Source organism: Capra hircus, chromosome 13 (genome assembly GCF_001704415.2).
Source record: "Capra hircus breed San Clemente chromosome 13, ASM170441v1, whole genome shotgun sequence".
In the NCBI taxonomy this organism is placed as follows: domain Eukaryota; kingdom Metazoa; phylum Chordata; class Mammalia; order Artiodactyla; family Bovidae; genus Capra; species Capra hircus.
The window spans coordinates 65,509,368-65,530,976 of NC_030820.1; the positions used below are offsets into that span (position 1 = coordinate 65,509,368).

The window sequence follows — 21,609 nt, forward strand, 5'->3', positions numbered from 1 at the left end:
CTTATTTTGAGGTGCCTTTTCCATTACATTCATTTTCTGGTCTTTGGATCTAGATAAAATTTGAGGCCCCTTCTCACTTTCGAGTTGAGAAAGTAAAGGTTTGGAGTAAATGAGACTTGACTTTGAATCCTAGCTCACTAAGTGTGCTTCCATAGGCAAGTTACTGAATCTCTCCCAGGCTTCACTTTGTCTGCAAGATAGGTCTCAAGAGATTGATGTGAAGATTAAATGAGACATATTAATATAAAGGGCTTAGAATACAGCCGTGGTATTGTGATGGGTATGGTTTCCTCTTGTGGGGACAGAGGACCTTTCAACTTACCTTTTCAATTTTTTCTTCCCGGGGCTGAGTCTCACCCACAAACTTGTATAGATTACGGGATTCAATTTTCTTTAAAATCGTTCGTGCATCATCCAGATTGGGATCAGTGGAGTATAAGATCTCCAGAAAAATGTTATCTGCCAAGTTGATGAAATTTCAGTTATATTAAAATGAAAAAAAACAAACAAAACCCAAGATTTAAAGAGACTCATACATTGCTATACTTCTGAAATGATTTCAGTGGACTTTTGGACTCAGAGGGAGAGGGAGAGGGTGGGATGATTTGGGAGAATGGCATTGAAACATGTTAACTATCATGTAAGAATCGAATCACCAGTCTATGTCCGATGCAGGATACAGCATGCTTGGGGCTGGTGCACGGGGATGACCCACAGGGATGTTGTGGGGCAGGGAGGTGGGAGGGGGGGTTCATGTTTGGGATCACATGTACACCCGTGGTGGATTCATGTCAATGTATGGCAAAACCAATACAGTATTGTAAAGTAAAATAAAGTAAAAATAAAAAATTTTAAAAAATAAAAAAAAATAAGAGACTCATACATTGCTGTACTTCTGAAATGATTTCAAGCAGAGGTTTACAAACATAGATACACTATGATTATAAAGATGTGAAAAAACTTTTGTAAAAAGTGCTCCAATCAGTGTCTTGGATTTGTTTCAGGATAACCTAATGAGTGGGAAAAGGGAGCGATGAGGTAAGACTGCACTGGAGATGATGACTTGAGACTGAGTTTGGGGTACAAAAGGGTACATTAGTTTTTTGATCTTTTTTTTTAAGAGAATGAAACTTTAGGAATTAGAAAATTATGTCTGAGATCTGCTTCAAAATGGCTGAGGGTCTGATGGGGTGAAGGGATGAAATAAAACTGCCATGCTACTTATTGCAGCTAAATCATGAAACTAAGTGATGTAAACTTCCTTAATAAAAAGTTTTTAAGGGAGTTCTCTGAAGGTACAGTAGTTAGGACTCAGTACTTTCATTGCTGGGGCTTGGGTTCGATCCCTGGTAGGGGAACTAAGCTCCTGCAAAGAAAGGCACAGTCAAAAAAAAAGAAAAAGCATTTAAAGGTTTCATTCCATGATGATAGAAGGTAGCTTAATTTCCTTCTTCCTTTTCTTCAAACTTTTTATTCAGAAATTTCAAAATAAAATACCCTTCACCAAAATTTATCAACTGTTTTGTTTCAACATATGCCAACACTCTCTGTATGTGTGCACATATAAATTTTTGAGGAAACATTTGAAAATTACAGATAGCAAGACTCTTGACTCCTAAATATTTCAGCGTATACCCCCCAAGAACAAGAACATTCTCTAACTCAATCACAATCATGTCAAGAAACTTAACACTGATATAAAGATATCTGACATACAATCTGTACTTGAATTTAAGTGTTGCAATAATGCAATTTACAAATTTTTGTTGCTGGATAGAGATACCAATCAAAGATGACGGATGACATTAGTTGTCATGTTTTCTAGGCTCCTCCCATCTAGAACTAGGTAATTCCGACTTCTTTCATGATGCTGACAATTTAGAAAAGTTCACGCGGTCATTTTGTAAAATGTCCAGACTGTGAACTTGTTTGTTGTTTCTTTACCACTAGATTCAAGGAAAACACTGTTATGAAGAACATTATACAAGTGTTATAACATCTAAGAGCACCACATGAGCTTGGCTCAGTGCATCACATCATGTGTCACAAAATGGGCTTTGTTAACAAGTTCCAAAAGTCGGTTAGGGCAATAATCCTCAGGTTTTTCTCTGTTATAAATGAATCTTTCTGCAAGGTGATATTTTCAGAGGGTCTGATTATCCCAGTAAGTTTTCAACCAATGGTTTAGCATTCATTCATTATCCTTGATTAAATCAACCATTGCATTCTGCAAAGTGAATTTTATTAAAATGCCCTTTCTTGGCAAAATATTAGCAGCCTATGTCATTCATGTCACCTACATGTATATGTATGTTCTTCCCTCTTAATCCGTGGTTAATAGACTCCTTACCCTCTCAGTAATGTTATTGAAAACCATTTTTTAAAAGCAGGTTCGTTTTGTTCATTTTTCACTGTGCTGGGTCTTTCTTGCTGTGCACGGGCTTTCTCTATCTGCGCGCTTGTGCTTCTCCTGCGGCGGCTTCTCTTGCTGCAGAGCAAGGGCTCTAGTGCCCATGGGCTTCAACAGTTGTGGCGCATGGACTTAGCTGCCCCACAGCATGGAGAATCCTGCCAGACCAGGTATTGAACCCGTGGCCCCTACATTGGCAGGAGGATTCTTAACCACTGGACCACCGGGGAAGTCTGGTTTTCATTATTTCTTTACATATTATATTCAGTTTGAAAAACAAAACAATTTTAATATAATAAGACCACACTTTTCTAATCCATGCTTTAATCTACCGTATCCCCAGCTAAATTAGGGAAATGCTTTCCCCCTTGACAGAATCTCACTTCTTGAAGGCCTATCTAATCTCCCAGGTTCATCTCAAAAAGTGCCTAATTATGAAACCTTCCCCAGTGCATCCAAATCAGAGATGTAATTCCTTCTTCCCTCAAACCCCAAAGAACTTGACTGATACTCTTTTTATGCCTTTCATCTTATTCTAATTAGGTACAGGTTTTGGGGTGGACTGACGTTTCCATTGGCCGAGTGGGCAGAAGAGGGATTAATGGGTCACAGGATACATATATGTTTAAAAGAAAATGCTCAACTTTTTCCAAGTGGCTGTACCATCTGCATTTCCACTGGCCATGTATGAGAGTTCTATTTGTTCCACATACATGTTTTCGGAAAATAGTCATGTACAAAAGTAAAGGGAAACTGCTTGTCTATTAAACTGAATGATTAAAGTGTTTACTAAAAGAGTGTAAACATTCAACTTGGGAGTCAGAAAACTTGATTTCAGCTCAGGTTTGCCATTTATTAGGATAAGTTGCTTTCTTTCATTTGGCCTTAGTTTCCTCACCTGAGGAGTTTTAAACAGATGATCTCTAAGGTTCTTTTGAATTTAACAGTCTAAGGCCCCAATTTAATTAAGGGATTTGGGGGTAAGGTCTTGCAAGGGAAGGGAAGGAAGGGGTAAGGTCCACCTATTGCTTAGGAATATTGCAGAATAAAGACCAAGCTAAGAAAATGACTACCTAAGACAGCGGTCGTAACATTTGCAATGCTTACGATAGTTGCATCCAGATAAGCAGAAACATCCATCAGAAATAGGAATTTAGGAAGCAGAGAGAACAGATAAACAAACAGTGGCATATTCATACAATGGACTACTACTCAGCAATAAAAGGGAATGAATTACTGATACATGCAATCTGGATAAACCTCAATGCTAAATGAAAGAAGCCTTATGCAGAAGAATATATACTGTATGATTCCTGATATAAAACTCTAGGACAGGTAATAGTGGTTGCTTCTAGAGATGAGGTAGGAACAGGTATTGTCTGGGATGGAGCATGAAGGAACTTTCTAAGGAGAAGATAATGTTCTGTGTCCTGCATTTGTCCAGCAAATGTTAACCTTACAATTTTTATGAACATATAAGTTGCATGTAATTTTGCATAAAAAGAAAAAAATCTATAAGTTACTGAACTTTAGCTAATCTGCATGCTGCAGGAATTAGGGTATACTGATGTCTGAAATTTACTTTCAAATGTCAAGCTTTAGATAGATTAACAAATGGATAGAGGGATTGTAAGTAATAAATATGTGATAAAGCAAGTCCAGTAAATTCTAGAATTTAGGTATATAGGTTTTAACTGTAAAATTCTTTAAAATTGCTGTTTATTTTCAACACTTGTCCCTAAACATGAAAAAAAATTCTAAAAATTTTGAAAATAAGAAGTGAAGATTTTCAAAATAAAGATGAATTGCTTTTGGAATTGAAACAAAAGAAAGGAAGGCTCATGGGATCCTATTCCTTCAAGGTCGTGTTATTATTAAGGACAATAAGGATCATATGACTGCTCAGAATAACATGCAAGAAAAGTAAGATGATTCCTGGCTCAAATGACAAAAGCAGAAAGGCAGTATGCTTATTCTCCTATATTCTGACAGGTAAAGCATAAAAATGTGACCTAATTTCTTTTCTGGGATTTTTGGCATTGTGACAACATCCAAGCAAGTGATCAGTGAATTCATCTCACCGAACAGGGTAAAAGCCAGTTTCAGTGTTCTAGTCACCACGTTCATGGTGAGCGAGAGCTATGTATAGACACATGCAGTTATGACCTCATTAAGATGTATGATATTTGATAGTTTGTCAGTTAAACCAAAAGTGTATACAATCCAAAACTCATTTTTGTTTTTAACTGAAAACATAATTTAAATGTAACATACTGTTATAGGATAAGTGGTTAGGATTGGTCTCTGAGGAAGACTGAAGATGATTTTTTTAAATACAGCATCATTTGCTTCAGTATGAGCAAAAGTTTAAAAATAACTATCTGCAGTTGCTTAAATTCTCTTACATCTTTTTTCATTTCCAGCCACGGAGAAGGTAATGGCACCCCACTCTAGTACTCTTGCCTGGAAAATCCCACGGATGGAGGAGCCTGGTGGGCTGCAGTCCATGGGGTCGCTAAGAGTCGGATATGACTGAGCGACTTCACTTTCACTTTCATGCATTGGAGAAGGTAATGGCAACCCACTCCAGTGTTCTTGCCTGAAGAATCCCAGGGACAGGGGAGCCTGGTGGGCTGCTGTCTATGGGGTCGCACAGAGTCGGACACGACTGAAGCGACTTAGCAGCAGCAGCAGCAGCAGCAATGGAACACTAGTGTACCTACTATGGTATTATTAAAACAAAACACAGAAACAATTCAAATACATTATCCCCTATAAGTAACTCTGTCATCAATCCAACCCAGATGAATTAACAAGAAAAAAGTAAACTCACTTGTCACATTATAAACTACAAATATTGATGGACACAGTGTTCTCAGTTTATAGACATTTGATACACAGAATCACCATTTCACTTCTTACCTATAGTTTAGGTATGATTGGAAAGTGCCTAAAAAGTTACAAGTGTAATGAGGACTCTATTAATTGCCTGAAGGTAAAAGTGTTAGTTGCTCAGTGGTGTCTGACTCTTTTCCATCCCATGGACTGGAGCCCACTAGGCTCCTCTGTCCACAGAATTCTCCAGGCAAGAATACTGCAGTGGGTAGCCATTCCCTTCTTGAAGGTGTCTTCCCAACCTAGGGACTGAACCCGGGTCTCCTGCATTGCAGGCAGAGTCTTTGCCATGTGAGCCACCAAGGAAGCCCATATATTAACTGCCTGCTGCTGCTGCTAAGTCGCATCAGTCGTGTCCGACCCTGTGCGACCCCATAGACGGCAGCCCACCAGGCTCCCCTGTCCCTGGGATTCTCCAGGCAAGAACACTGTAGTGGGTTGCCATTTCCTTCTCCAATGCATGAAAGTGAAAAGTCAAAGTGAAGTCACTCAGTCGTGTCCGACTCTTAGCGACCCCATGGACTGCAGCCCACCAGGCTCCTCCGTCCATGGGATTTTCCAGGCAAGAGTACTGGAGTGGGCTGCCACTGCCTACACCTGTACAAAAAAAATTTAGCAGTGATGGAACAGGAAGCTGATCTTGGTTGTGTGTGAGGCCACTCAGCTTCTGCCATTCTCTCGTTTCAGAAACTCCAGGCTTCTCACTGATTCTATCACTTTGTTTTTAGTTAAGCAGAGTCAGTTTCAGGATTTGCAACTAAGAACTCTTAACTGGTATATACTTTTTGGTTTACATCTTTTGCTTTACTGATCTTAAACTTTCCCACATTAAAGAATCAGTTGCGACACCTCACCCCTCTTCCTTCCCACCCTAAGTTGCAGAGTTTGTTTCTGCTGAAGTGCACAGAAAAGTCTTTGGCATCCTGTTTTGCAACAAAAATTATGTTAAATGAGCAAGTCAGCTTTTTGGTATTGGTCTGATTTTATGAAAGTATAATTATGTATTATAAAAGTGTAAGTCGTGTCCCACTCTTTGCAACCCCATGGACTATACAGACCATGGAATTCTGCAGGCCAGAATACAGGAGTGGGTAGCTGGTCCCTTTTCCAGGGGATCTTCCCAACCCAGGGATCAAACCCGTATCTCCCACATTGCAGGAGGATTCTTTACCAACTGAGCCACCAGGGAAGCCCAATTGTATTAGAAGTTAAAAATAATTAATATTGAGCACTTAGGCTACCCTGGTAGCTCAGCTGGTAAAGAATCCACCTGCAATGCAGGAGAACCCAGTTAGATCCCTGGGTCAGGAAGATCCCTCAGAGAAGGGATAGGCTACCCACTCCAGTATTCTTGGGCTTCCCTGGTGGCTCAGTCAGTAAAGAATCTGCCTGCAATGTTGGAGACCTGGGTTTAATCCCTGGATTGGGAAGATCCTCTGGAGGAGGGCATGGCAACTCACTCCAGTATTCTTGCCTGGAGATTCCCCATGGACAGAGGAGCCTGGCAGGCTACAGTTCATGGGGCTACAAAGAGTCTGACAAGACTGAGCGACTAAGCACAGCACAGCACTTGTGTGCCAAGTACTATTCCAAGTTCTATATGCTTCACTGCAGCATCACAACTAAACTACATGCTAGGTATCATTACTCCCACTACAGATGAGGAAACAAGGTTCAGAGAGGTTAAGTAACTTTATCAAGGTTATCTTGTTAGTACAAAGCAGAGATAAAACTCAAATCCAATAGTATACAATCACTTCAGAAGCTAAATACATTGGAATGTTTGGAAAATAACCCATCTGCAATCCAGGGAAAGTTTACACGGTTTCTGAGATGGACCACTTATGTTACCTTCTACTTCTTACCTGTCAGCTTAGTGAAGGCTTCCATGTCATCAATTGCTGTAGAAATGCGATACTTTTTTCCTGCAGAACCTGTTATCTCTATGTAATCGTCTGCTTTGAGGAAGGCATCTGTAATCCTAAAGATCATTTTATAAACATTTATGAGGACATTTGAATATTTGCTTTATGCTTTACTTAAAATTTAGGAAACCTCTCTACTTTTAAGAAACAAAATCTTGAGACACAATGTTCTAAAGGCCAACTGCTTCGCAGACTTATAGAGAACAAACTAGTGGTGATCAGTAGGCAGCAGGACGGGGGCAGGTGAGGGAGCAAGAGGTATAACTACTACGTATAAAATAAGCTACAAAGATACACTGTACAATGGGGAATGTAGTCAATATTTTGTGATAGCTATAATGGAATATAATCTTTAAAAATTGTGAATCACTGTATTATACACCTGCAACTTACAATTAAAACAAACAAAAAAAAGACAACTGCATCTCAACCATGCTAAGTAAGTCCACGATGATTTGTGGACTGTAATATTTACTGTGCTCCAGGCATTACTACAAAGCTTTAGATACATCATCTTATTTAATCTTTCTATCAGTAACACAGGTATAATCAACCTATATTATATAGACATAGAAATTGAGTAATTTTCATTTAATAGAAGCAGTAGCAGACTGTTCCTAGATCTCTCTCAGTCTCTGCATTGAAAACAAACAAAAAAAAACCTCTTACCAAAGTAACAGCCATACAAATAGGAGAAAGGATTCTAACTAGCCTGCTCATGACAAAAGATGAAGAAAAAAGTAGAAAAGTAAATTTTCTCAACACAAATGTAAACATGAACAGTAAAAGCTTAAAAGAGATCCATTTAAAACTATTTTAGGGTCACAGAATTAACTTGACTAATACCCCACTTTTGGAAATTCCTCATGAGGTCTCTGAGTCACTTAGGGACCTAGCTGTACTTTTCTGCTTTGGTTCTGACTGGATCAGGGGGAAGTAAAATTTCTGTAGCGGTGGTTTAGTCACTCAGTTGTGTCTGACTCTTGCGACCCCATGGACGTTGCCCACCAGGCTCCTCTGTCCATGGGATTCTCCACGCAAGAATACTGGAGTGGGTTGCCGTTTCCTTCTCTAGGGGATCTTCCTGACCTAGGAATTGAGTCTGGGTATCTTGCATTGCAGGCAGATTCTTCACTGACTGAGCTACGAGGAAAGCCCAAAATTCCTGTAGGTTTTACTGTTTTCTACTAATGTTGATAATTGACAGGGTAGGGAGAGACATTAATCTTCAAAATTCATTTTTGTCATTAATTTCAGAGTGTCAATTATCCACATCTCATTTCTCACCTCGATGATTAATATCTGGTACCTAAGTGACGACCTGTGTGGAGACCCAAGCCATCCCAGGGTGGCCTCTTCCTGTCAAGCCTAAAACCCCCTCTTCTGCTTGAGTGTATCCTCTTTAACACTCACCTCCTCATCTCTAAATTCACTTTATGCTAGTTTTTATTTTGTTTAAGGGAACTATTTTAGATTTGTTCACTTAAACTTTACTTGAATTTATTTAGAAATCTCAACTTGACCCAAGTATGATATTCTGGTAAAAATCATGGAAAATTTTATAGGAAAATAACAATAAAATTTCTTACATTGTATCAATGATGTTGCCAACTTTGTGTTGATAAGCTCTGCGGTGCAAACAGTTGCGTGTATGGAACATGTCATACAGGTTTCCAACCTCCTGCAGAAAGAGGTGAAACAAACATTACGGCAGGATCAGATTAGGTTCCCTTGTTAGTAGACAGCATATAAGTCAAGAAAAAGGGTTGGTGGCATAGAAGAAGACTGGACACAGGTAAAATTCATCAAAACCCCTGAGACTCCCAAGAAAGAGCAAGGAAGACTCATAATACTACTAATCTGTAACTTTTATTCTTACTAAACCAAAATCTACTGAGCATCTTAACTCTGTGATGCATTCTGTTTTAGGCATCTTAAATATATTTTTAAAATTTCCCAATAATTCTAGAAATTAGGTATTATTCTTCTTCTAGTCTTCATTCTGAAAAGAAAGACTTTGTATAGTATAATACTGTTATATTCTTAGTTATATGACTAACCTAGCAGGGAATTAATGATTATAGGATTATAACTACTATGAAACACACAATATAGTGATTAAGGACAAGACTCAAACCAAACTTCCTAGACTGAAACTCCAGTTTTGCCATTAACTGTATGCCTTCTTTATGCTTCAATTTGCTTATCTGTTACATGGGAACATAACAGTATCTATCTTACAGGATTGTGAAGATTGAGTTAATCTTCTAAAGCACTTAAAACAGTGCTGAGAACAAGACTCAGTAAATGTCTACTGTAGACAGTAGACCATACAGGAGAAGTGAAAAGAGCTTTAAAACACTTAAAAATGCTAAGCATGAAGTAAAGAGATAGACAATTTACCAGGTAGTGATTTTTCCAAATTACTGAAAGGGTATTTCTAGACTTCAAGCTAAGAATCACACCTTCCTTATTGTCCTCTGACATAGCTTACCTTTTCTCTAGTACAAATATGCTTCATATTATCTACGTCACAGACACGGGCAAACTTAAGAAAGCGCTTGTAATCAAAGCTATTTTGGATTCCAAGATGATGGCAGTCCCTGGAGAGATTCCCAAGCAGAGAGATGAAATTTTTCAGCAAAGGAAACTGTACCTTAAATATCAATACTAAATTTATATAAGGGTTTTATTTTGCTTGCTTATTTACTTAAATAAAAATTGTATCTATTTAAAGTATACAAGATTTTTAATCAATTTTTCTGAAATGTTCAGTGCATACCTGGCAAAATAATCCCATTTGTCCACATCAATGCCATTTCTTTTATTGGCCACTATCTCATAAAGGAAGCTTTTTTCTTTAGGACGCCCTTTATAGAGCCACTGGAAGAGAAGAAAACCCACTGAAAGTTATAGAATAGGAGATAAATCTATTTATAAGCAAAGCAAGTATATTAACCTGAAAATTATAATTCAAAATTATTTGAATGGGAACGTTAGGTAAGTGAGAAAGTTCTACTCTTTTTTTCCTTCACTTAATTCCCAAATTAGTAGAAAAGGGAAAGAAATCCTAGAAATGCTAAAATATGATATCCTGTTAATACTAAACCTAGTGCCTTTGGAAGGATCTTAACTCTATTACACTTAGATAACCAACAAGCTTTCCTGTTTTCTTGGTTTAAAAGATTTTTTAAAATATTAAGATCTATTTATAAACTAGTAAGAATGTTCCTTATATTCGAATGCTTAAATTCAGGAGTGAAAATTCTTAGAGCTCAGTTGTTTTTTTCTGGCTGTGCTGAGTATCCTGGGGATCCTAGTTCCCCAACCAGGGATGGAGCCTGGGCCCTCGGCAGTGAAAGTGCCAGAGTCCCAACCACTGGACCACCAGGGAATTCCTAGGAACTCTGTTTTTTGGAAATAGGATATTTGCTATAAAATCCTCCTATTTATCTTATACCTTACAAGTAGATTTGTGTGTTTTAAGGAAAAAAATACTACAAAACACAAAGGGGAATTCTTTTTCCTAATTAAAAGAAAAAAGACCAAAAAGGAAACAAATCATACTTCCCTCTGAACTAATTCAACTTTTTTCTAGGTCTTCACATATCTAAATAATCCAAACATTAATTTTAATGGGTAAACAAGACACGTACTTTCAGAACTAAGTTACTTTAGGCTTCTATATAAAATTCTGCATACATCATTAAAAATATTAATATGTGTATTTTAATTTGGGGGGATAACTTCTAAAGAACTCAGTTAAGAGCTGAAAGAACTATATAAGCCTTTTATTTTTTGCACTGAACAGTAGAAATGTATCACATATTTTATCATTTAGTCTCCTAAAATAGCAAAATGTCACCCCTTCAAATCAGATCTGAAGGAACCAAGAAAAGACTGGATGAAAAGAACCAGTCAGTTCAAATTAGGCTGTACACAAACTCACCTTTGAAGGATCTTTGATGGGTGATTCAAGTGGTCCTGTAATTTGTTCCTTGATAAACACAATATCTTCCTCAGGGATGAGACCATAGTGTTTCATGACATCTTGGAGTCCGTTAGAATTGATGAGGTGCTCAAACATCATAACTGAGCCCTGCTCATGCTAGGAAAAGTCAGCAGTATGGTCTGTTACAGACTCTAGTCCATCAGGGACCCCTGATTATTCAAATTACTCTTGGCTCCCTGGTAATTCAGAGATAAAGTTCTAATGCACGTTAATGATCTAGTTTTCAACTACAGTCTTACAGATATTTTAAAAAATCTGTCAAATTTGTCTATATTTTACCAGTCTACAAAACTTTATAATCCAAGTGCATCATTATTTGATAAATATATTTAATGAGATATAATCATTTATAATATGTATATATTATAGAGCACAGCTGAATATTACCAGATTGTAAGGATAGAATACCTTTTCATTTGTTTGTTTTTGGTGAGCTTCATGGTTTGCAGAATCTTAGTTACCTAACCAGAGATCAAACATAGGCCCTTGCAGGGCAAGCGCCAAGTCCTAACCACTGGACTGCCAGGAAATTCCCAGTAGAATACCATTTTAATGAATATTACTATAAAATTTAGTTCTATAGTATCATCAGCTTTGGAATTTGTGAAGCTACAAGTTCTATTAGCATTTCCATAGTGGTGAAAAGAGGTAATTGCAAACTTGGGAGCAAAAAAAAAAAAAAAAAAAAAAGGTGGTGGCGGGATGTTCCAGAGATCTGAAGTCAAAATCTGGGCTGGAATCTCAAACTATAGACTCATTTTACTCATAGTGTCTGGTCAGTCATTTGTAATTATTATAAAGAACAAAGGGCCCCCTGGAGGGCCTTTGCTTTTCTAAGAACTGTGATAGGACAGATCTTTGCTAAGAACTGCTCTATCACAGTTCTTAGCAAAAACAAACTCAAGAAAGATGAAAACACAACCCTGAATTGTCCTATATCTATTTTTTATTTTTAACTGAATCAAGGTACATAATAATTATATAGAGGAAAAAGAGTAAGTTCATAGTGGGGAACTTTGGAAGCCATTGCCTTAATCAAGTGATTTAAGTTAACATTACCAGTAACGGCTTTAGACTTCATGTGCCTCTGATGGAACACACTAAGGTCACTATGTGGCATTTTGTCAAAAATAGATAGTCTGACAGTATGAGAAAACCGAAAACCAAAACTCAAATTGAGGAACATTCCACAAAATAACTTGCTTGTATACTTCAAAAGAAGACAAGGTCATGAAAGACAGGATTGAAGAATTGTTGTAGGTCAAAAGAAACTAATGAGAAATGACAACCAAGTTGTAATGTATGGATGAATCAGGACCAAAAAAGGTTTTCTTCCTCTTTTCTATGGATAGCTGATGAAATTTGAAAGTCTGTAAGTTAGATAATAGTATTGTATCAATATTGATATTGTATTATATATACAATTTTATGTATTATGTATGTGTATATGTATGTATAATGTATTATGTATACAATAACAATATTGTATCCTGATTTTGATAAATGTACTAAGGTTATGTAAGAGAATGTTCTTATTTTTAGGAAATACCCACTGAGGCATATAGGAATAAAGGAGCATTCCTACAACATACTTTAAAATGGATCAGAAAAAAATTTATACACACAGAAAACTTGAAGTTTCACAAAGATAGCACAGACAATAATGACTAAAATTATAAGCAGCTTAGGAGTAAACACAACAAAAGATATATAAAATCTTTATGGAGAAAATTACAACATTTATAATAGAAGAACAAAAGGCCAAAGATACCTAATGAAAGAACAAGGTGTGGACAGCTGTCCTACCAACTATCAGGACTTACTCTAAAGTAGTGACAACTATGAAAGTGTAGAATGGAATAGAATTCAGGAAGATTCATCATATACACAAAGTTCAAAAAATGTTGGGGTTGGTATTATAGAATCAGTGGGGACAGTGTAGAGCATTTGATTGCAGATCAGTGGGAAAATTCAATAAATAATTATCCATATTAAAAAAGAAATCAGATTTCTACCATGCTATGCAGAGTAATAAGTTCCCATGAGGTAAGGACTTACATGTGAAAAGCAAAATGTTTAAAGAAAAAGACTTGGGAAGGCTAAGTAGAGCCTATTTAAATTGACCCTGCTGGAAAACAACTGTTAACTCTGGATAACTTCCTGACCACCCTAGACAGCATATTAAAAAGCAGAGACATTACTTTGTCAACAAAGGCCCGTCTAGTCAAAGCTACAGTTTTTCCAGGAATCATGTATGGATGTGAGAATCTGTTGGGGGAAGCACACTGATTGAAACCACCCACCCTGGCCAGGCACCATAGTAACCATTTGCATGAGTTGTTTTACAACAGGAGGTCCTGCTAAGGAACACGGAACTAACAAGCCATCGCCAACTGGAAGAGTTCAGGAAAGGTCAAAAGGAGACACCACATGTCCGACCATCTCCCAGAATCGTTCTCTCTGGCATCCATCTTGGCTGAACAAGGCGTACACCACCAGGAAGGACTGATTGGCTAAGGACAACTCAGAAACTAATCCCATCACCATAAAACCCTAAGACTGCAAACCATGTGGCAGAGCTGTTCTCCTGGGTTCCCTTACCCTACTGCTCTCCACCCAGGTGCCCTTTCCCAATAAAATCTCTTGCTTTGTGACCACATGTGTCTCCTCGGACAACTCATTTCCGAGTGTTAGACAAGAGGCCAGTTTCGGCCTTGGAAGGGGTCCCCCTTCCTGCAACAAGTTGGACTATAAAGAAAGCTGAGCCCCAACGAATTGATGCTTTTGAACTATGGTGTTGGAAAAGACTCTTGAGAGTCCCTTGGACTGCAAGGAGATCCAACCAGTCCATCCTAAAAGAAATCAGTCCTGAATATTCACTGGAAGGAACTGATGCTGAAACTGAAACTCCAATACTTTGGCTACCTGATGCTAAGAGCTAACTCATTTGAAAAGACCGTGATGCTGGGAAAAGTTTGAAGGCCAGAGAAGAAGGGAACAACAGAAGATGAGATGGTTGGATGGCATCACTGACTCAACGGACAGGAGTTTGAGTAAACTCTGGGAGCTGGTGACGGACAGGGAGGCCTGGCGCAGTCCATAGGGTTGCAAAGAGTCCGACAGGACTAAATGGAACTGAACTGGACTTCCTGAAGGTATTGGATTACCACCAAAAGCAGGCAGACGTTAGAGGGAACTAAACGCTTGGAAGAGAAACATTCCAGCTCCTGTTTGTTGTGGGCAACATTCCAGTTCTTTTACGGCTTTTAGCCCGAGGGAGGCCCTAGGGTGGCAGAACTGGAAGGAAACTATTCTTTTCACTAGGTGGAAGAACCAGAATGCTTCATCAAAATTTTAAATTTTCTTTCTCAAAAGCCGCCTTTGTTAAGGAAATGAACTAAGACTTTCCTGGCAGTACAGCGGTTAAGACTGCCTTCCAGTGCAAGGTGTGTGGCCTCAATCCCTCATCAGAGAGCGAAGATCGCACAGGCTTTGTGGCCGAAAAACAAATTAAAAAAAAAAAACACATAAATCCAAGAAATGGAAGCAATATTATAAAAAACTCAATAAAGACTTTAAAAGTGGTCCACATTAAAAAAAAAAAAACTTAAAGAAATGAATTGGTGATTGGTAAGTCTGAGAAAAAAATATCCATAATACATGCATCTGACTATATATATATATATATTTATTCAAATTGATAATTAAAAGGTAAATATTCAATTTTTTAAAATGGGTAAATGGAAAATCTCTTTACAAAAGATGATTTATCAGTGACAAAGTACAGGAAATGGGAAGTTAACACACCACAGAGAATGCCAAATAAAAAAGGGAAAACCCCACAAGAGACTATTTCACACTCAATAGAAAGAATAACCAAAAATCTAAATGTTGGTAAGGCCAGGGAAGAACAGGTACTCTCATAATGCTGGCAGAGTGTAAAATGGGGAAGGTCTGGTAATCTCTTATAAGGTTAAATATGCATCTACTTGATGACCCAGAAATTCTACTACTAGGTAAGGAGAAATTAACCTAAGACAAATGAAAATATTTTCCATAAAAACTGTGTATAGTAACATGTACAACATCCTTATATTTGTAATAGCCCTAAACGGAAAACAACCCAAATTCTACAAAAGGAGAAAAGATAAACAAATAGTGACTTATTCGTACAATGGGCTATTCAGCAATGAATAGGGACAAAAAATATACTGCAATAATACAAACCGGACAAAACAGTACCTATTATAGGATTCTACTTATATCAAGTCTAGAGACAGGAAAAACGAATCTGTTTATAAAAATTAGAAGGTGATGATGACGGGGAGAGCAGGAACTGACTAGAAAGGGTCACACGGGAATTCTCCAGGAAGATGAAAATACTGCACATCTCAACTTGAGTAGTGGCTGCACGGATGAATACACTTGTCAAAACTCACTGCACTATATAATGATGATCTGGACAACATATTTAAGATGAATTATACCTTTCTAAAAATGAGAGAATAAATAGTGGTTGACATGTAAGAATTGTTCAGTATGTATTGATATCATCTTCTGTTCCAAATACAGTACAGCCAAAAGTGGAAGATGACCTACCTTTACTTCTCAAAAACTGATTCCAGAAAAATGGGTTAGCTACCTGCAAATCTGTAATTAATACAAAGAAAGTGAAAGTGAAGCCGCTCAGTCGTGCCCGACTCTTTGCAACCCCATGGACTGTAGCCTACCAGGCGCCTCTGTCCATGGGATTTTCCAGGCAATAGTACTGGAGTGGATTGCCATTTCCTTCTCCAGGGGATCTTCCCAACCCAGGGACTGAACCCGGGTCTCCCACATTGCAGACAGGCGCTTTACCGACTGAGCCACCAGGGAAGTCCTTAATTATACAAAGAACTTAGTATAGAACTTACTTTATGGTCACACAAAATGAATCAAAGCCAGAGTCAGCCTTTGATTTTTTATTTTATAGTAGTATGACAGAGTAGAAAGAGCATTAAATTAGCTGCTAGGAAACCTGGTTTTCTAGTGCTGGCTCTATCATTTCACAGGCTTTGTGACTTTTGGTGCATCAGTACACCTCTGAGTTTTGAGTTCCTTTACATTTACAAAAATGGAGATAATGATTTCCTCCTTAGAGACTGCTGTGAGGATCAAATGAAAGCAACACCCTGAAAAACTGTAACAGGAATTATACTATAACACAGTAGTCACTGCTTAGTCTTTATTTTACTAAATGTTGAATATATGATACATACCGTCCATTTTATCTCTGGTCGAGCAAGAGGAATAAATCTTCCATCAAACATATGAGAAAATGGCCCATGACCTTAAAAACAAAAGCTGCGTTAGAACAGGAACACTGTAAATTGGTGGAAAGGAAATTTTTTTAGTTAAATGTGAATATCAATGGAAATTAATAATTTATAATCACAAAAAGGAACAAGTTGTTCCTTCCTATTTTCTAAAACAAGAGAACAGGAAGCAGAACAATACAAGAATGTAAATTCTCCACTGAAGGGTCTCTGAGTCACTGGAGTTTACATAAACTTAATGAAAGGACACTTTTGTATAAATAAAGGAATGTTAATGACAAAAACTTTTGGCTTCTTTAGATTACATATTGGTAGTGTTAGAAAAGCAGTTTTAAGACAATCTACTAGGGTCAGGAAATCATTAGAACTTCATTACTCCAAACCTTTAAAAACATCCCTTTTTATGTAAATTTTATAATGTATGCAGTTTATTTTAGACACATATCAGGGTTTATCTTTGTTTTTATTGATGATATGGGCAATCAAAAATGGAGATCACTACTTCATCTTATTCATAAGTGACCTTAACATTCTATAACATCTATCAACATGAAACTTTGCTGAGGCACAAATCTGGAATCATCAGAATTTCTGAAGGAGTTAAACTTGGCCCTCTGCATTCACAGATTCAATCAACCTTGGACAGAAAATATTTGGTGGTGGTGGGGGGGAATTTCAGGAAGTTCCAAAAAGCAAAACTTGAATTTGCCAGGCTTGTTGGCAGTTATTTACATATTATTGGTATTATCAGTTATTTAGAATTGATTTAATCCTAGATTAATTGATTTAATTCTCTATACACAGGAGAGGATGTGTATGGGTTTACAAATTTTATATAAAGGACTTGAGTATTGGGCTTTTGGGTTTTTTTTTTTATTCGGAGGGGTCATGGAACAAATCCCCCCTACACTTCCTTGTTAGATGGGAGAGGGAGCTCACTTGGACCAGCCCCAGGCCTTTTCTGCATGTTTCACTACATAAATAAAGGCTTGTTATTGCAGAGTTTAGATTCCTGGGGATTGGTAAAAGATTCCCAAAAGCTCCTTCTCAAAATACCAAGAATCTTAAATTAATGATCGAAGGCTGATACTGGTCCTACTGAAATCTCCAAGGGAACGTGCTGAAAAGACTGCCCTATGCCTTTAATTATCTCACTGGAGTGAAGTGAAGTGAAGTCGTTCAGTCGTGTCCGATTCTTTGCCACCCCGTGGACTGTAGCCTACCAGGCTCCTCCGTCCATGGGATTCTCCAGGCAAGAATACTGGAGTAGGTTGCCATTTCCTTCTCCAGGGGATCTTCTTGATCCAGGGATCGAACCCGGGTCTCCTGCATTGCAGGCAGACGCTTTAACCTCTGAGCCACCAGGAGAAGGCCTAATTATCTGACTACTGAAACACAAAAACCTCCCTTTCTCTGAAACACAAAAACCTCCCTTTCTTTGCACCGAGGGCACATGCAAACTCTTAGGATCCTTCAGTGTGTGTGTGTGTGTGTGTGTGTGTGTGCTCAGTGTCTGACTCTCTGTGACCCCGTGGACTGTAGCCAGGCTCCCCTGTCCATGGAATTTTCCAGGCAAGAGAACTGGAGTGAGTTGCCATTTCCTACTCCAGGGGATCTTCCTGACCCAAGGATCGAACCCATGTCTCTTGCGTCTCCTGCATTAACAGGAAGATTCTTTACCACTTCGCTGCCTGGGAAATCCATAGATTACTCCAGTAAGTAGGAATAAATTACAAGGATAGAGGAAAAAACTCTGTGATAAAAGAGAACATTCTTTTTTCTCTTTGTCTCTGGAGAAAGATGATATTCTTTTACTTGGATTTAAGTGGCCCAAGACTGAGGTTGTGAGTATAGGTCACAAGGAGTTCTCTAAATCTGTTGTTAATCTGCTAGAGCAGATTATGTATTCTAGGTGTGAGAAGAATAGATTTCACAAAGTAACTGAAGGGAAATAGCAATTTTATTCAGCAAAGATAAAGGAAAAATCAAATATACAACACTCCAACACACAGTAGTAAGAAAAAAAATCACTATTAGAATGTCCTTTCATATAACCTGCAATGAAGGGTGCAATGTGGGAAACTCATTGAAAGACTTAAAAAATAAAAAGAAAAGAAAGCAATGCTTTGGGCTTATGAACCATTCTAGGAAGAAGCAACGGCAAATTTACATTAATGTTAACTAAAGAATTAGAACACAACTTTTATATTGCTCTTAGTTGTATTTCAAAGAGAGGTGGCAGGTGATTTTACTCTAGAACTCTGGTTCTTTGAACTGCTTACCAAGATCATGACAAAGACCAGCGATCTGAACACAGAGGATATCTCGTTCACTTATCTGTAGCTCCGGTTGTTTTTCACTCAGTTCACGAACTAGACATCCTGCTAGATACCCCACGCTGCGGAGCAGGAAGGAACAAAACAAACACGAAAAATTTATTTTTCTGTTTGAAAGATGAGTGACTGTTAAGATGTGTATTTGTCCATGATAAATCCCTAAGGAGGCTGTGAATTAGACTATGGGTTATGGAGCCTTCTCAGCAGTTTGAGTGTAAAAAGCCCTCTTTTTCTCTTTTTGTTTCAGTCTACCTGACTAAGCTTGTAGGCTGTATTACCTTTCTGTAATAGCCTGTATTACATTTCTGGTCCTTGTAGGCTGTTTTATATTTCTGATTTGTAGAGATTTGCAAGACAGAGAGAGTTGATTTTAACTCCCCAAAGAACTGGTCTGCTGCCTGAATAATATTAAAAGACTGATTTCCCCAACTACCTTTTCTTCACTTTGATTATTATTAGCTTATGAATATTAGCCCTTATTTTTACATTATATTGTGTAAGTTCAGGTAATCCTATTGAGTTGTTTTGGAATTTTTTATATATTTAATATTTTCTGAGGGGCAGATTTATATATCTTGTCTTATAACACCAGGCAGGAGAATCATTCCCCAGGGAGACATAATGTCTACACACAATATAGTTAGGAAAAAGAGATATAAACATATTATATTAAACCCACTTAAATACACCTATTTTTATAAACTGTCATCTCAATCCTATCAACTCTTACACCATTAACTTTTAGCCTTCATTAGAACACCATCAACAAGCTATGGTCTTACAAGGGGTTCTAGAAACTTTCCTTTTTATCCTCCGGTCATTGTATCTATTTTTATATAAAGGCTCTGGGGTCTCCAGGGAGGAGGATAACTAAGGGACTCAGGTCTTTAAAAAAAAAAAACCTTTAACTTGATTAATTGGCTTAACTGTTGTCCCAACAATTATTGATCAGGTATCTCAATGTAATTTTCTTCCAGCCTTCTAACTATTTACATAAATATTTTAAACATATATTTAAGTATATTTACTATATATACTGCCGCTGTTGCTGCTAAGTCACTTCAGTCGTGTCCGACTCTGTGTGACCCCATAGGCGGTAGGCCCCCAGGCTCTGCCGTCCCTGGGATTCTTCAGAAAAGAACACTGGAGTGGGTTGCCACTTCCTTCTCCAATGCATGCAAGTGAAGTTGCTCAATTGTGTCCAACTCTCAACATACATATACTAAACTGAGGTAAAAAGAATGGACTTGTTTGGGGCCCTTTAATATCGGGCACCAACAGAAGGTTCCCATGGCACCTATGTAAAGTTCCAACCTTACAGTGTTGTATCAAAACCTTTCTTTTAATCTTATTAACATCCATTTAAAATATCTAATTTCTTAATAAAATCTAAAGATTTTTATCCTGTTGGGACAAATCCCTTTAAAATTTTCACCTTCTTGGGAAGAAGTCTCTTCACTCTCCTCTCAGTTTTTTTCTCTATTAATCAATCTAATTAACATTAATTAACCTAATGTTTTTATTAGCATCTGTCAGGGAACCCTAAATGGACACTACAAAATAAGGCTTCCCAAATTTGTTTATTTTTGTCTGTTCTAAACTGATGGCATAGCTGTTTTATATACTATCCATCTTCTAATTTTTTTCATAGGTAACAATAAAACAGCTCTTTATAATAAAAGCTCTCTAAAAAATTTACAAATTTACCAAGTTTCTCCACTTTTAAGGATCCATTGTCTGGTCACTGACAAGTAGTATCTTAACAGTGACTCAAACCAGTAAAATGCAAGAGGCGTCCCCACAAGAGCGTGCAAAGGATGCAACCTTCATAAGATTTAGAAATTTATTTCCCAAAACAGCCTAAGAGAGTTAAGTCCTTTGGTGTATAGGAGGATGTAATGAAGGTTAAGATGAAAAAGACCCTTTATAACAAATTTTCCTGAGAGTTGCCACAGCCAGACAAATAGACTTCCCAGTCTATCTGACTGCTTGCCAAATGTACACCATGTGAGTAACTTTCGGGTAGCAGAAACCAAGGTCTCAGAACACAGAAGGGGTGGGGGGATGCCTAAGGAGATTAGGTAGAACTTTCATATCTTTAAGATTATAGGAAGATAAATGCAAATACTCCCAGAAAGACTTCTGTTTCTTTAAGTTCAGAATTTTGAAAAGATGTTTTATCAAGTTGGCTTTTTCTAGCTGCACATGAAAAAAATTAATTTTCGAATGTCAAAAGAACCCCATTTTGGCTAATTTTAGGATAAGAGTTAATTCCCAATTAAACAAGTACTTGTAAGTACAAATTCTGTACATACATAATAAAAATTTCCCAGTGTCTGTCACTTAGGGTAACCTATCAGCAGTTTTTAACTGAGCAAAGTAAGGATATTCTGATACATGCTCCATCATGAGTGACTTGGGGAAATTATGCTAAGTGAAATAAGCCAATTACAGAATGACAAATATTCTATGAAACCACTTATATGACTGTAGCCTGCCAGGCTTCTCTGTCCATGATATTCTCTAGGCAAAAAATACTGCAGTAGGTTGCCATTTCATATTTCAGGGAATCTTCCCAACTCAGGGATCTAAACCAAGTTTCTTGCATCTCCTGCATTGGCAAGTGGATTCTTTACCACTGTGCCGCCTAGGAAGCTCTAATGAGGTACATAAAATGGTCAAATTCACCTGAACAGAAAGTAAAATAATGGCTACT

General features: G+C 37.7%; 1 protein-coding gene across 4 annotated transcripts in view; it reads right to left on the reverse strand.

The window, feature by feature from the left end:
- Positions 1-21,609, reverse strand: part of SAMHD1 (SAM and HD domain containing deoxynucleoside triphosphate triphosphohydrolase 1) — a 66,848-nt gene that overhangs the window by 25,204 nt on the left and 20,035 nt on the right. For all 4 annotated transcript variants that reach the window (XM_018057823.1, XM_018057822.1, XM_018057821.1 and 1 more), the window contains exons 5-12: positions 18,840-18,955; positions 16,501-16,571; positions 11,180-11,338; positions 10,013-10,113; positions 9,725-9,833; positions 8,820-8,911; positions 7,171-7,286; positions 323-459 (exon numbers count right to left, since the gene is read on the reverse strand). In XM_018057823.1, coding sequence (XP_017913312.1) covers positions 323-459; positions 7,171-7,286; positions 8,820-8,911; positions 9,725-9,833; positions 10,013-10,113; positions 11,180-11,338; positions 16,501-16,571; positions 18,840-18,955 — 901 coding nt within the window. The remainder of the gene's footprint in view (positions 1-322; positions 460-7,170; positions 7,287-8,819; positions 8,912-9,724; positions 9,834-10,012; positions 10,114-11,179; positions 11,339-16,500; positions 16,572-18,839; positions 18,956-21,609) is intronic.